This window comes from Aedes aegypti, chromosome 3, assembly GCF_002204515.2.
Source record: "Aedes aegypti strain LVP_AGWG chromosome 3, AaegL5.0 Primary Assembly, whole genome shotgun sequence".
Lineage (NCBI taxonomy): Eukaryota > Metazoa > Arthropoda > Insecta > Diptera > Culicidae > Aedes > Aedes aegypti.
The window spans coordinates 169,591,844-169,608,314 of NC_035109.1; the positions used below are offsets into that span (position 1 = coordinate 169,591,844).

A 16,471-nucleotide genomic window follows, 5' to 3' on the forward strand; every position below is an offset into this window, starting at 1 on the left:
CTGTTTTTCGGTCTTTCCGATATTAACGCTTGACTAACTTCCTGATTAACGTGCTGGGCAAGCTGTGGTACTCTACTTCTATCAACAACACTCTCAATTGATCCGTACTTTGTTTTTGCCCATTGATAAAAATCTTGCTCTTCATTAACGTTATCACGCGCCTCATTCTCACTTTGAATCGATCTTCTTTCTAATGGTGTGCTAATATTCCGCTTTATTTGCTCCGGTTCACGTGACTTTGCAACTATAGAAGTTTCCAAAACGTAAATCCGCTGGATCAGTTGATTCACTACCTCTTTCAATTTAGCGTTTTCATCCGAAAGTTTTGTAACTTTCTCCCTATCATTCATATCCACACCTCCTACTGCACCTTCCAATTCGACGTCATCATCTATCTCATTAACCTGCTCTTCACCATTCTCATTCTCATTATTCTCATTCTCATTTGGCTCCCCGGTCATGATCTGTTCATTCACTGGGTTATCTAATTCTTGTCCGCCTATTTCTTCGCGCATCTTCCTTAAGCTTTCATTTAAGATTTTCAATTCTGCCTCTCTCACCTCCATAAGTGGCGAGGTTACCGAATAAAATTTGCTCAACAACCTTATACATTCCCCTGCTATCACTGCTATGCAGTTCAAATCTTCCTCGTCATCAGCAAAAGATTTCAATCGCTTGATCCTAAATAAAACGTGAACAATTTTTGATTTGAATTTTTGGTCCGGTGCCTTTGGAACCTTTCGTCCGTCTAACACGCTCTTCACTGCCTGAAGCTTTTCATCACACCATTTCAACTTATCAATCAAATCAATTCCGTCATACTTGTAGCTAATGTTCTCTTTTTTCTCTTTTTCAGATTTAAACAATGAGCGCAAAGCTCTCTCTCGTTTACTACGCGATTCATCTTGCATATCTACACCACGAATCAGTAATTCATGATGCAGCTCGTCATCAGCCAAATGAGCGACATTCAGCGAATAGTACTGCGCCTGCAACACGGCCAATTCCATTTTGCAACACTGGTCAACTAAAATTTGAAAATAATTTGAAAAAAAAACTACCTAAAATCGTTGTGAGCTATTTTGCACGTTAAAAAAAATGAATATTCTAATAATTGAAAAATCCTAGCTTTAAGAAATCGGAAATAAACCAACTCACTTTTCCGGTGTTTCACTCACTCCGAAATCACACCGCACTGATGAACAATGTGCTCCACTATAAAACCTTCAACTGCCGACTCGTTTTTCAAACAATCGATATTTTTACTCCTTTTTGAACCATCAAAACCCCTCCGAATACAATGAAATACTTTGCAAGCTAAGCCAGGAATACACTTCCAAATACTTCCCAATGCCAATTGTCTCGTGAAGGCCTGGATGTTTTCCCAGAGACTTCTGTAGTAACTAGCTATTTCAAATGCGATTTTCCAAGCTTCAACCTACAAGAAACTGACGGTGAGTCAATTTTATGTTTGGCGCCAAAGCATAATTATCGGGTAACTCAATCGGGAGCACCACAGAGACTCCCTGATTCAAAACCTCAGGGTCGGCATGCTCACCAATAAAACTCGCGGTCAGGAAGTTCTCGCACTGAGTTTTGTCTACCACAGAAGTTCTTGAAACACTTTATTACCTGGCTAGCTTCACTCCCACTTTCTTAATCTAATCTAACCTTAGCGGGGCCCCTTCTTCTTCTCCACCACCTTACTGCTACCGGACCTCTGCAACGATGGCTTCTGTGACGTAGATCGGTGCAGAGCTCTACCTCGACGACGATGCAGCACGACGATGTCTTCTGGGGTGGCTTGGGGTATGGGCCTTGTAGATCCACTACGTGTCCTGGTCCTGCCGATATGGTAAAGGATCGGCCTTCGGCGGATTCGTTACCGGAATGCTGCCCAGATGGACACCGGGACACCGCAGGGTGGTATTTTAAACCGGTGGGGTTCTGCAGTCCACTTCGCCTTCACTTCTTCCACGCCTTAAACTCTCTTTCTTCTCTCTAACCTTTTCAAACCTTCACTTTTTAGTAGGTATAGCCTTTAACTGCTGACTGTTTCAGTCGACGAACTCTGGGGAAGTGAAAGAATTAAGGAGTCGTCGACTGTCTTGCGGTCCCTGACCTCGTTGCTCGGTCATTGCCCTCTTCATGAACACCCCTCAAGGCTACCCAGAAGATGGTAACCAAGCCCTCTGGTGGTGGGTTTTATTACTGCGGTGGGTAGGTGGCTACGTAGAGTAGTCTAGGGTGGTGGAGTATAACTAAGGCTGCTCGGGAGTTTAAACGGTAGAAACATAACGAAGTACCGTAATCCGGGGTAACATTGATCAGTTTTTAGGGTATTTCTTGAATATTTAATTCAAAAATGCAAATTTTCTGAGTTTTATATTTTTAAAACTAGTACTGCCACACACAGCACGTGAATATATACTGTATTTTGTTTTTTGAACGATTTAAGCATGTTTACAGAAATGTTTAATGTGATTGTTTCATTTAGCTGATATGGGGTAACATTGATCATCCATGTAAACAACGTTCGGTAATATTGAAAATGTCGTTACTTACTTAAATCATGGCCCCTGAAGCCGAATATGATGTCCAAACGCATACATCTCAGGGGTCATGCACAAATTACGTCACGCTCTAAGGGGGGAGGGGGTTGAGCCAAGCGTGACAAGCCTTACAAAATTTTCGGAGGACTCATACAAAAAGTGTGACAAAGGGGGGGGGGGGGGGTCGAAAAAATTGGAATTTAGCGTGACATAATTTGTGTACCACCCCTCATTTACTTTTTGAGTTATTTTAAAATTAAAAACAACTCGAACAGCGGAATACGCCTAAAGGTAGGCAATTTCTTAAGGGAATTCTACATTTTTAACAGTAATTCGTTAATGTTGCCTAATTGAACATACTTATAAAAGTTTTGACAGCGGAATCGTTTTTGGCGATGCCATTTTTAGTGAGAACCGCATTTTCTTTGCTCATATCGCTTGCAGAACTTATGTGAGACATGAATCTTCGGTGGTGTCATCCTTAACCACTGAAATCATTGTTCCGCAAACTTGACAAATTCACGCATAAAGTTACCGCAATTTTTGCAAAAATCTCAATTTTTAATAGCTCATAAATATAAGAAAGAGAAGCAACATTAATGCTTTGGAAATGTTTCATCAATAAATGATGATACCGTAATCCGGGGTATCATTGATCAGCGGGGTAACATTGATCGGAATGACTCACCCCATCAAAAGTTTGTATTATCATTTATTGACGAAACATTTTCAAATCATGAACGGTGCTTTGTTTCTTATATTCATAAGCTAATAAAAGTTAATATTTTTGTGAAAATTGCGTTTACCTTATGCGTAAATTTGTCAACTTTTCGAAATAATTATTTTAATTGTAAGGATGACACTACCGAAGATTCGTGTCTCACATGAGTTCTACAAACGATATAAGCAAGAAAAAGGTTGTTCTTACTAAAAATGACATCGCCGAAAACGATTCCGTTGTCAAAACTTTTATAAGTATGCTCAATTAGGCAACATTACTGAATTACTGTTAGCAATGTAAAATTCCCATAGGAAATTGCCTACCTTTAGGCGTATTCCGTTGTTCGAGGTGTTTTTAATTTTAAAATAATTCAAAAAGTAAATGACTTGTAAGCGTTTGGTCTTCATATTCGGCTTCAGGGGCCATGATTCAAGTAAGTAACGATATTTTCAGTATTACCGAACGTTGTTTATATAGGTGATCAATGTTACCCCATATCAACTAAATCAAAAAATCGCCTAAAACAGTTTTTTTTAACATGCTTAATTCTTCCAATAAACAAAATGCAGTATATAGTCTCGAGCTATGGGTGGCAGTACTTGTTTTAAAAATATAAAACCTGCAACATTTGCATTTTCAAACGAAATATTGAAGAAACATTCAGAAAAATGATCAATGTTACCCCGGATTACGGTACCAACTTATTACGAGATAAGTCATTCCGATCAATGTTACCCCGCTGATCAATGATACCCCGGATTACGGTACAAGCTTTTCCTGACATTACACAATTTAAATTCTACGAAACACTAAACACGAATTTCCCGGTGACACTCACGACGTAAAATAACCAACACTTACACTCCTGGCGATGATGGAATTTTCTACATTCTCATCAATAATTCAAAGTTATCTGTCAAATCGTACACTTCAGGTTAATTATCAGAACTCCAGGTCTGAAAGACTTCATGTAAGAGCTGGTGTTCCTCAAGGCAGCATTTTGGGACCAATATTATACAACATTTTCACATCTGACTTACCTGAGTTACCTCAGGGATGTCAAAAATCCTTGTTTGCGGATGATACAGGCCTCTCCGCCAAAGGACGAAGTCTACGTGTCATCTGTAGTCGATTGCAAACAAGTTTGGATATTTTTTCTTCATACTTGCAAAAATGGAAGATATCTCCTAATGCTTCCAAAACTCAACTAATAATATTTCCACATAAACCAAAAGCTCTTTATTTGAAACCTTCAAGTAGACATGTTGTCACGATGAGAGGGGTTCCAATAAATTGGTCAGATGAAGTTAAGTATCTAGGGCTTATGCTAAATAAGAATTTAACTTTTAAAAATCACATTGGGAGCATTCAAGCCAAATGTAATATATATGTAAAATGTCTCTATCCCCTTATTAACAGAAAATTAAAACTTTGTCTTAAGAACAAGATTTTGATCTTTAAACAAATTTTCAGGCCAGATATGTTGTATGCTGTACTAATATGGACTACCTGTTGTAATACCAGGAAGAAAGCTCTGCAGAGAATTCAAAATAGAATTTTGAAAATGATTCTATATATTTTTTTTTTGCGTGTAGATATAAGAAATGAATGTAATGTTTGGAATGATACTAATCAAGAAATTAAAAAATAAGTGAAGTATACGATTTGACAAATGACTTTGAATTACTCTAAACAAGTATGTTGAAAAATTAAAGTTTTTCAATTTAACAATCAACCCTTCATGCCAAACACTGTCGAATGATTTTTCTATATCTAGAAGAGCAGGACCAGCAGAATAGCCATCAGATTTGTTGGAACGTATCAAATTTGTTACACGTTAACATTGATGAGTGCTCAGACAACCAAAATGTACGTACAACGAAATCACCTGGAGGCTTTACATGTGCAAAGTTTCACTTATAAGATGTCGTGATAAGGCCTTCTACGTACAAAAGTGGAGCCGATATACGTGCATACATTATGTGATGAATAATACAATGCGAGTGTATAAATTTTCTACCGAACTAACCTGTGATCTTATGCGACTTAACTTATGATAACCAATGTTGATTTGACAGCTGCTACGGATTGATTCGACTGTCTTTCTATGAGTGTACGGGACAAAACAAAATGTACAAATGAACTCAGAAAAAAAAGCGTTTTATGCGAGGAAACTCGTCAATCTGACGATTTTATCTATGTTTTGCGAGTTTGATGTAATTATGTAATTAGCTATTACGTGCACTTTTATGCGACTTCTGGTTGTCTGGGTGGTCGAATGTCCATGTCGGAATCCGAACTGTTTATGGAAAAAAAAATGGATTTTTGTTTATGTGACCAGCATTCTGTTAAAAAAATACTTTTTCAAAAAAAAAAAATACTGATTAAAGAAAGCAAGCTGAAGAACGATAGCTGGAAGCTTTTGCAGGATTTATGTTCAGTTTTAAAATTGGTACTACCTTAGCATTTTTCCATTTGTCAGGAAAATAAGCCAATTGAAAACATTTGTTAAATATATCAACCAGCTACTCTTTGGAAGTTTTTTGATGAGGATGTAAAACAATTCCATAATCGTAAGGGTTTTCTTATTTTTGATTTTTTAGTGACAGTTCTCACTTCTTCCAAATTAGTCTCTGAAAAATTTTCCAAGACGTTCTCTTGATTGAGAATCCTTTTTAAATCCTGAATAACTTGATTTTCAATGTGTGTAGTGAGTCCTAAATTAAAATTATGCGCGCTTTCAATGCCGGAATTGGCTTCTAAGTTTTTGTTTTTTCAAAATTTTAGATAATTTCCAGGCTCAGAGCTAGAGACTAATGAAGATATTTTTTACTGAGAAATTTTACAAAACCTTTTTTTTGTTTTTTTTTTGCAGATATATAATTATATTATACTAGTGGTTCTGCCAAACTTTGTCTAGCCATCAAGTAGGCTGTTGGAAAATGTCATGAAACCTTCCATACAAAATGACATATTAGTACTCCCTCGATTTACCAAATTTTCCGAAAACTTCCCTAAACTTTTTCGTCACACGAACACGTCGGAACCCTTCAAGCAGACAACAGTGAAAAAATAGTGAAAATCGGTTATCCCGTTCTCAAGCCATTCCGTGACATACAAACACCACTCCATTTTTATTTATATAGAAGAAGATATGCCATATAATTTTCACAACAAAAAAACCTTGAAATTGCTCTCTCCTCACGTTATTGAGGATCAATAGTTTAAGATCATCGTCTATAATCACGGATTCGTGTGACTTGAAGTTTGTGAAAACGAAAAAAATGATGATTTATGCACAACAAAATCGATGTTTCAGCATGTGATAAAATTACACACAAATGTGTTGGTCAAGAAGAGCCCGACTTTTTTGAAGAGAGTGTGGTGCCTTAGAATAAACACATTTGTAGCTAAGCGGACGGATCTGGTGTAGGGGTTAGAACACACACCTCTCACGTTGAGGACCTGGGATTGAATCCCATCCCCGAGATAGTCACTTATGACGAAACGTTACAGTGACGACTGCCTTCGGAAGGGAAGTAAAGCCGTTGGTCCCGAGATGAACTAGCCCAAGGTTAAAAATCTCGTTAATAAAGACAGAAAGAAAAAAACATTTGTAGCTGAATACTGCATAGTTATACACTCACCTTGTACACGTCGAAGTTTTCCACGATGGAATCGAAACAGGTGTAGAGATCGTTGAGCAGGTCTACCACCTGCATCGGGGTGCTTTGAGCGGAAATGGACGTAAAACCAACAATATCACTAAAATAAATAGTTACTTGATCATAGGTTTCGGCTATCACAGATTTGCCCATTATCAGCTGCGCTGCCACGGACCTGTAGAGGGGAGGGAATATTAGGGTTTTCGAAGATTCTATCAGGACAAGGCATCAATACTGCAAGTTTAGTTGAAATTGCTTCATCTTTACTCACCTCGGCAGCAGCTGGTACAGAAGCTCTTCACATTTGCGCTTCTCTTCGAAGTAGTCTTGTGTGCGCTCCTCCACTAGTGCCTCCAGGTTATTGGCATACTGCTCCATACGTTGTAATAAATTATCTAATATATTACCAGATTCGTTTTCTCTGGAGCAGGGCAACGATAAAATGGGGAGAATAGAATTCAATTATTAATACACATCGGTAGCAGGTTTATTCAGCCTTTGATCTTTAAGCAAGCGAGAGCAACTTACTTGTTGATTTTCCTAATAATTGTTTTCAGCACGGTAAAGTCTAGCCGTTCCATCGGGTCTTCGGACCAGCATTTAACCATTATGTTGTTAACGTCCTCATAATACATCTCGTCTACTTTAGGTCTGAAGGGGGGATTGTAACCGTCAGGTCCATTTATGACTAGTTTTATAATTTCTGGAATGGGAGGATGGGTTTTAAATTGAATATTTATTATTTTGAATCAATTTTTTTTTACTTTTTTCATTTGAATGCTTTACTTTATGAGAGGAGAAGTGAAGTGCATGAATATCTCATGAAGTATGATAAATTTTTATTTCTACCGAAGGTTCAAGTATCATCCAGACCTGGGAGGGAGGCACAGATACTACACACAAAATATAAAACAAAACTTTTCCAAATTGCAAGATAACTCCCGCTCACCAACAGCGATCAAGGCAGGCTTGGGAAATATCGCTTGTTTTCTTTTGTTGTGTACCTTCGATCATTCTGGAAAAACGTGGGAAAAGGGCCATAGTTTTATGTGCATTCAATTTTAAATTTAATTGGAAAAGAGTAAAAAGATGCGTGTTTCAATGCTTTATATTCGATCAAATTAAAAGGTACAATCGTGACATTGCTTTTGGGTGTGCAGGATTCGATTTTCAACCGATTGTTGTCAACTTTGTTGAAATGCAAAAATATGTTTTGATCATGCTTTTATCATGTTTGTCCATTCTTTAAGATCTGGGCTCACAGTGACAGATCGTGACAGCAGAATCTCGGCTCACCTTGACATACACAAATTTTGTATCGGTTTCTCCCTCCCAGATCCAGACCTTGGTTTTTTGTTTTTGCTCGATTTTGATCCTAGTAGCACGCTTTTTGTGGTTCAATCATCAATTTGGAAAAGATTGTCAAAATTCACAGTGTAATGTTGTGTGCTTAGAAAATTCAAGAAATGCCGCGCGATGACGGGGCGGAGGAGAGTCGAAAGAAAACGATCCTGTACAAGGACGACGTAAACCTGCCGAATGATAGGCGGCCAAAGCGCGTCATAATATCTAAATCTCGTTACAAACTGTATGAACCACCGCAGAGATCAAATTTCTCGGTGTGCTTGGATAACATCAAACGGGAACGACAATCAATTAGCGCAGTAGCAAATCAACCGACGACTAGTGGTAGAACACCATTCCGGAAACCGGAACGTGGCTCTGATGAGTTCCCTCAACCGGGACCTAGCATGTTCACTTCTTTCGCCCGCCCTCAAAGCTCTATGGTTCTGACCGAGAGAAGGAAGCTCTACTTCAAAGATGCGCTGGTTGAATATAAGCGAAGACGTTCGACCGCTCCCAGACGTATCAAAATTATTAAAGTTTATGGTAAGGTGACATATCCAGCAATGTCAAAGAGGCTAATCCCTTAATTTATACAGCTCCCCTAAACTGGGAAGAAGCATTTGAAGAATCGGTAAAGAAACATACACCCTCCATAAGCATCGAAAATCCTTGGCGGCAACCACGGCTGCAATGGCTGCAAGATTTGGAAAGTGAACCCCTCAAGCTGCCGAGGGATCATGATGAACCTGAAACTCCATGCTGTCCACTCTTGATGTTCACGTTTCGTAAGCGTAAGAGTAATTGATTTGCTAAAACAAAAACCTACCTTTTGGGGATTTCTCATCGTCTCCGGTGTAGAACGGCCCCTGTCTTGATACGATCTCGTGAACGATGATGCCAAACGAGTAGACGTCACCCTTCTGCGTTCCCGCCGGGTCACGGTGAGGATCCCTGAGAAGCTCCGGAGCGGTCCAAAGCAGTTCTGGGTGAATAAAGTGAACGCAAATGGTGAAAGAGGAGATTTAATCAAATATATTTTCCATTGGATTAGAAAAATCGTACACTGAGAAGCCTACACTTACGTAACTTCTTCTTCTTTATGAACTCTTTGGAGGTTAGGTATTCGGGTGTATAAAGATAACCAGTAATCATTAGAAGCTTTATCAACGAAATTTCTACTCACGCTAGATCAACTAACTGTCATTAGTTGTGGTTTGGGTTCAACCTCATTCTAAGGTTACCCAAGTACGTACAGTATGGCCCATAAAAAAATACGAAAATCGTCATATCATGTTTTATAGTAGTTTTTACATGGAAAATGTGAATGGACCATAAATATTATTCATTACTTATATTGTTTAATCTATTTAGACTCAGTTTTTTGCTTTGGACATGATTTTTATCTGTTACTTTCACCTTACCAGAGAGCAATTGGAAACATCCCTTTAAATTTTATCATGCGGACGTCAAGTTCAATATCTGTGTGTTGAAAGCTTCTAAAACATCAACGATGGCGTGAGATTCTTCACAGGCCTTGTCCCCAGCATACGCCCATATCAAATGATAGAATTGGTTCATACCTGGGTCATTAGACTTAAACATATTTTCGAAAAAACGGCTCATTTTGGAAAGCTTTGGTTGAACCCTCGTATAAGTGTGATAAGCGGCTCCGTTTTGTTCAAAATCTATGAGCTAGTATTGATATAAGTTGTCCCTAACCGAAGGAACAAATTTCATCCTAAAAAATCTGTTATAGGCCTCCGTATTCATTTTTTATTCAACTTTAACAAAAAATAAAGGCATATTAAACCTGTAAGACGCAAATGCCCTCAAAACTATGACCCTAGCAAAATATATTATTGTGATCATGAAAAACACGTTCTCTAAGGACTCCTCCATCCTCTGATACCAAACAAACTATAATTTTCAACAATTAAGTGTGATTTTTTAAGGTGGAAAGTTTATCACCAGAGTATACGACAATCAGACGCTGTTTCTAGCATTTTGCGGACAAAACCTTTGAACTTCTTTGCTTTATTACATTATTTAGGACAGTAAGAGAAATATGACAACAATTGCCCTGAATAGCGAAGGGATGTCAGAATATACTACAATAATCAGATATTACATTCACTATCAAAAACAATGAAAATAACGCATGTGGATCCTAATTCCACGTTCAAACAATTTTCGCATTTTTTTATGGGCCATACTGTATATGAATAAAAGACTTCAGATCTACAGGCGTACACACTAAGCTCTTACGGTGAAATTCACCGTAATCTCAACAGCTGAACAGTTCGGTGAAATAAAACACCGTAACTTCGTCGGAATTTAACGGATTCCGGTGATTTTTTACGGAATACTGTAAAAATTTACCGTACTCCGTTAATTTATTTTACCGAACTGTTCAGCTGTTGAGATTTCACAGGAATCCGTAAAATAATTTAAGTGTGTAACCTATGACCTTTTTGACGTTAATGACTAAGGTTTACACCCAAACAGGCTCAACAAAATTTGTTCCAACAAGTTTCGAGTTCAACAATTGTTTGCGATAATCCAAAAGCTATAATCTACCAACATGATCTTTCAAGCTTTGAGTTCAACGACTAACTAGGATTATCCAAGAACTCCGTTGAACACAGGACTTCAGATCAGGATTAGTACTGAAAGGTCACTCGCTACGATTGTAGATCTGATGTTCTGCTTTCCAAGTATTTTTTGGATAACCTTAAACAGTCGTTGTTCTAAAGTCCCTGTAAAATATAACCAAGTGAGCCCGTATGGGTAACTTTGTTCATGTTCCTCTGAAAGATCATTGGCTACGCTTGTAGATGAGATGGCGTATACTCAAACGAGTTTGCATATAACATTCAGATAACCGGCTCCAGAGGCACGTAATTATTCCAGCTGATCTACCCAAAAATTTACCAGGGACCAGAGATTTCAGGACCATCACCGTAATACTTACTTTTCCAATAGGCATAGCTTTCCTGATCCTGGTCGTCGAGCGATCCGCGCAACTGATGCAGCCCAAAATCGGTTATCTTCAGCACGAAGCGTGAATCCACAACGCAATTGGACGACTTGAGTGAACCATGCGAATGGAGCTCGGTGGAATGTAGAAATGCCATACCCTTGACGATGTCATGCATTAGTGAGATCTTGAACATCCAATCCAGCTTGATGGTTTCATTTTCCAGGATATCCTGCAGGGACCCCTTCGGACAGTACTCGGTCAGAATGAACGGATCCGGGCTGGGATCAAGACAGGCGCCGTAGAATCGGACTAGGTGATCATGCTGGATGTCTTTCATGCGCTTAAGCTCCAGCATCATCGTGCGGTTCAGGTTCAGATTGTTAATGTTAATCTTTTTGATTGCAACTTTGCAACCTTTGTAGTATCCAAGCTGGATGTAGATCTGTCGGTCGCCAGGTAGCGAATTAAGCTCATCGGAGTAGAAAGTCTGAAATCGTACTACTAATTGGTTTATAAATTACTACGAGTCACGTTTGAGCGGGTACTTACAACTTGACTGCCACGTTTGGCCATCATGTGTAGACTTCCCCGATGGCCTTGACTAGAGTGGCAGGAAAGCACCTCGTTGGCTTGCACTTTCCATGTCATGGAGTTGATTTCCGCTTCGAGTTTATAGTGGCGATAGCCCATGAACGACGCTATACCCATGCAGATGACACATAGGCCCAGAATCAGCGAGAGTATGGCGTAACCGGGAAGAGCTGGAAGATATTATAGAGGCTTAGGAAGCAATTTGGGAAAGTTTATCATTAGATATGCTTACACTTGTCGGGACATAAAGAACCGTCAAAGCCACAGATCGGTCTGTCAGGGGGAGCTTTCGTTCTGCCACCAGACCAGTGAATTTCTTTGCCCTCTACGAACTGTAGTCCTCCGTCGTGGAAGTAGTTTGCTACTATCTTGAAATGAAAAAAATAAGAATAATTAGGATCCACAGAGTTTGCAGTTGGATAATAGTTAAACGAATGTTTGCCATACGCCTGACAACGAGTTGCATTCGGGACTACGAAGCTGCTGATGTTTTCTTCGGTTTTCTGTGAGAAAAACAAGGAGAGATATATTTTTGCTTTTTTTCACGCACACGGTGACAGTTCTTTACGAGGTTTTCCATAAGTGCGAGTGCTTTGTAAATCTCTTTTTGTTTCGTAGTCGCGAATACAACATTTTTTGCTATTACGAAAAATTCCGTTAAAGCTGGATCATTTCCAAAAGCACGAACAAACATTTCAGCATACATCCATGTGTAGTAACATTTCTGTATGTTTCAATCGTGCAGGTTGCGACATACATAGTAGTATCTACGGATGTCACAAATTTTCTTTTCGTTCACATCATACAGACTATTGGTGGACAGAACAGGTAAGAGGGCGTGAACAGTAGCGGATCCTGCTGTCACCTCTACGAATGCTGGGCGATCCGTTTCCAAACCTGATCGGTCAATCCTTAGGAAATGTAGTTCGTCGAAAAAGGATTCTCCGTATCCATGCAAGATACCGCATGTGGCGCCCTACCGGAAGTAGGGTGCATTAGAGCACATCCGGATGCGAATGGAATGCATAACTTCCGAAGTTAGGTATCTCGCATAGATTTTGAAAAAAAAAAAATATATATACAAATGCGAAAAACCGATTCAAACTTTTTATCGCGCCGACAATATCACCTTCTTGCATCTGGATCGCACATCAGATATAGAATCAGATGTGCGATCCAGAATAGACTGGGATATTGGGTTGACACCTTCCAAAGTAGCTTTTTTCAGCATTGTTTTTTTGGTAGGAAAAGTAGGCCATTATGTAGTGCATCTAATCAATGAAAAGTTGATTGATTTGTAACGGAATGGCAAAAATGAAATTTTCACCTCTAGGGGCAAAGAGGGACAAGAAAAACTATTGTATATTTGAAAGAAAGGATCATTTTCTGCTTAATAGTGGGTGACTCACTTTCACGAAAAACTTCACATGAAACGGACGAAGTTTTAAAAATTAACCATAATTTTGAAGAAACATTTTTTGGTACAAGTAATAACCTATCGTTGTAAGAATTAAATATTTATCATCAAATCGAAGGCTTAAGACTAAGTTTTCAAATGAAGCCTATTGAGCTCAAATTGGTTATGGTTTCGCTGAGATACAGCTATTTGAAATTTAATAGGTGAACTTGATGAATTTTAAGCATCTACACTTACGATGCTGCCAAAAATCGAAAACACTGATCAATCTAATTTTTGGGAAATCGTCACTTAATGGTAAAGAAGCCTATAAAGAATATTAACAAGTGATTTTGAGAACATGAAATTTTGAGGTTTTGTCCGGCCATGCGCCACTGTGCGTCAGTTATCTAACCAGCTAGACGGCAAAAGGATAAGCTAGACATCATCAACTATCCGAAGGTGAGCGTCGACGGTATACACGACGTCCAGAAGATCGGATCTTGCCATAGGATGATTGGGAAGGATAATTGAGCCATGGGCCCCAATAGTTGCTGCTCGGCCGCATCGACTCTTCCCCTTCCGCTCTTCCTGACAATGTATTGTTGGTTTAAATAAATACATGTAAGCTTAATTTCTAGTATGTAGTGTCATTTATTTTATTGATTCATGGACTTGGTTTCCCTCATGTGGGTCTGGTAATAACGTTGCGACAGTTATGGTATGTGAGTCTTCCTGAGTAAGTAGAAAGCTAACCCTAGGATGGTTAAACCCTGAGCAAGTCCTTTGTTATAAGGCACACGATCGTCCAGTATAATCTGTGCAGGGTTCGAACGTAATGCCGACCCCAAATCTAGAACCACTAGCTGAGTCTGCCAACGGGTAACACGAGTTGTCGCAGATACCAGATAAATGTTGTATTGATCAGCGTATTGACGACATTTAAGCGAAACAGCAACAGCGAAAATTAGTAGTAGCAGTTCCGGCTTTCAATAGCAAACATTCGTTGATATAGCTTAATTATATTATTCATCCACTTACCTCAAACATTCCCGTTTCCGGATTGAGATCCAGCAGCGAATAATCTGAGATCCGATCGCCGTTGGAATCAATGGTAACGTTCCCGGTGATGCCCTTAAAAGATTTCCCCCACATGAGATGCGTCAGATAAGTTCCATTGATGGGTTGCTTCAGCGCTCGCTGTTCCCCGAGAAGGCCAATACTGTCGTTGAGGGCATAAGCGTAGAGCAGCACGGCGTCGTAGAATGCAGTCACAAACGTCGATACCGGCTCATCCTCCGCGTAGGTGTAGTTGAACTTGGTTTTGGTAAGCAGCTTCACCTGTTGAAAGAGAAAATCGATTTTGAGCGGGGAAATGCATTTACTCAGCGAATGAAGATAGCAAACAACTAATGGAAGTGTTTCCCTTTCATGTGATTATTCCATCTGCTTGCAGTGCACTCGAAGCTTTAATCAGGACAGCAAGAAATTGAATCACATCTCGCCCTCGTTTGCTTTCTATAGCAAGATCAAATCTCGATATTCGGTTGAGAACATGTTTTGCACTGGTCATAGCACCAAATGCGAACTCTATTGCACGACATCAAACAGATGTATTTACGATGTGATTGGTACTTATAACTATGAAGTTTTATGTATCTTTCATAGAGAGGATATTATCCGGCGATTTTATTGTAATGAAATTGTAACACGTGTGAGCCTTTATACGTGAACTTCTAAGGCGTAAGGGGATAGTTTATTCATTTTTTTTTTCATTTTTTATTAGGGGAACTGGGGGTAAAATGAACACCCTAAGCAATTTTCATGTTTTCTTGCTTATAAAGCTGTCACATTCTTTTACAATAGCTCAGAATTGAAGAAGGATGTTTATGCAATGTATCAAGTTGAAATATTGTGATGGAAATAGAATTTTATCATCAATAATATAATTTTGAAAATGTTTTTCCACAGAGCCAATGTTCCAAACATGTGGGTAAAATGAACATGTAACGGGGGTAATATGAACATATACTTTGGGGGTAAAATTAACATACAATGGGGGTAAAATGAACACATGCTGGGGGTAAAATGAACATGCGGTGGGGGTAAAATGAACATCATTTGAATTGAACGGGTTGCGTCACTATTCTCGGCATCTGGTACATGATCAATGCATATCTCAAGACACTCCGAAATCGATGGAACGTTTAGCTGCGACCATTTGGATGGCTGTCGATGTCTGTCTTTGTATTTTCTCCGGAAAACTCTCGGCATCTAAAATAAAATCCCGAAGTATTCGCCCTGCCATGGTGTTCATATTACCCCCATCTCGAATGGTTCATTTTACCCCCAAAGAATCAGTATCATCACATCATTTGTTCTATGAATTTAGAAGATAAAAATACTTCCAATTTCCATCTACTTATCATAAATACCTTAAAGATATGATGTGCTACGCAATTCAAAAGATTTTTGATGATTTTAGTCATAAAAACCTTAAATTCTACGAATGAAAATTTACATCATGTGAGAAAACAGAGAGGCGTACTTTGTTTTTGTTTACTTTTCCAGCTTTTGACAGTTCTAGATCGCGCTAGAGTTGTCGAAATAGTTTCTTAGTCTGAGTATTAAGGATGGTGCTATGTTTTGCATAGATTTATAGCATAATTACCGTAAAACACAAACCTGTTCATTTTACCCACAGTTCCTAACCTAACCTAACTTAACCTAAATATATTACGTATCAATCGTGGCATTAGAAGATTTTGCCTGAAATTGTTAATTATTTTATTTGACATTTGTTCCAATGTTTCAACATTGGATACTCTTTGTAACTCATTGGTACTATACCAGGGAGGAAGCATGAGAATCATTTTCAAAATTTTATTTTGAATTCTCTGCAGAGCTTTCTTCCTGGTATTACAACAGCTAGTCCATATGGGTACAGCATACAACATGGCTGGCCTGAAAATTTGTTTGAATATACGATTTGACAAACGGATCTAATTTGTTACACGTTAAAGTTGATGAGTGGTCGAATGTCCATGGCGGAATCCGAACAGTTCATTGGCAAAAATTGAATTTTCATTGTTGTGGACCATCATTCTGTTCAACATGACCTTTTCAAAAAGTTTACTAATGGAGGAAAGCAAACTGATTGTACGATAGCTAGAAGCTTCTGCAGGATTTTTGTCTGGTTTTAAAATTGGAACAACCTTA

At 38.8% G+C, this 16,471-nt stretch overlaps 2 protein-coding genes across 12 annotated transcripts in view; one reads left to right on the forward strand and one right to left on the reverse strand.

The window, feature by feature from the left end:
- The window catches only part of LOC5579939 (atrial natriuretic peptide receptor 1), a 199,198-nt gene that overhangs the window by 16,702 nt on the left and 166,025 nt on the right, over nt 1–16,471 (reverse strand). For all 11 annotated transcript variants that reach the window (XM_021850376.1, XM_021850373.1, XM_021850378.1 and 8 more), the window contains exons 8-15: nt 14,294–14,593; nt 12,089–12,224; nt 11,815–12,026; nt 11,257–11,752; nt 9,112–9,267; nt 7,467–7,641; nt 7,210–7,359; nt 6,921–7,113 (exon numbers count right to left, since the gene is read on the reverse strand). In XM_021850376.1, the coding sequence (XP_021706068.1) occupies nt 6,921–7,113; nt 7,210–7,359; nt 7,467–7,641; nt 9,112–9,267; nt 11,257–11,752; nt 11,815–12,026; nt 12,089–12,224; nt 14,294–14,593 (1,818 nt within the window). The remainder of the gene's footprint in view (nt 1–6,920; nt 7,114–7,209; nt 7,360–7,466; nt 7,642–9,111; nt 9,268–11,256; nt 11,753–11,814; nt 12,027–12,088; nt 12,225–14,293; nt 14,594–16,471) is intronic.
- LOC110678019 lies at nt 8,250–9,105 on the forward strand. Its single transcript, XM_021850379.1, has 2 exons — nt 8,250–8,828; nt 8,882–9,105. Exons 1-2 carry the CDS (start codon nt 8,405–8,407, stop codon nt 9,088–9,090), a joined length of 633 nt encoding a protein of 210 aa, XP_021706071.1. The 5' UTR covers nt 8,250–8,404; the 3' UTR covers nt 9,091–9,105.

Bases quoted from the DNA above. Each gene is read 5' to 3' on its own strand.
- LOC110678019 (XM_021850379.1), top strand. From the start codon at position 8,405: ATGCCGCGCGATGACGGGGCGGAGGAGAGTCGAAAGAAAACGATCCTG. The intron at 8,829-8,881 runs GTAAGGTGACAT...TAATTTATACAG, and splicing joins CAAAATTATTAAAGTTTATG to CTCCCCTAAACTGGGAAGAA.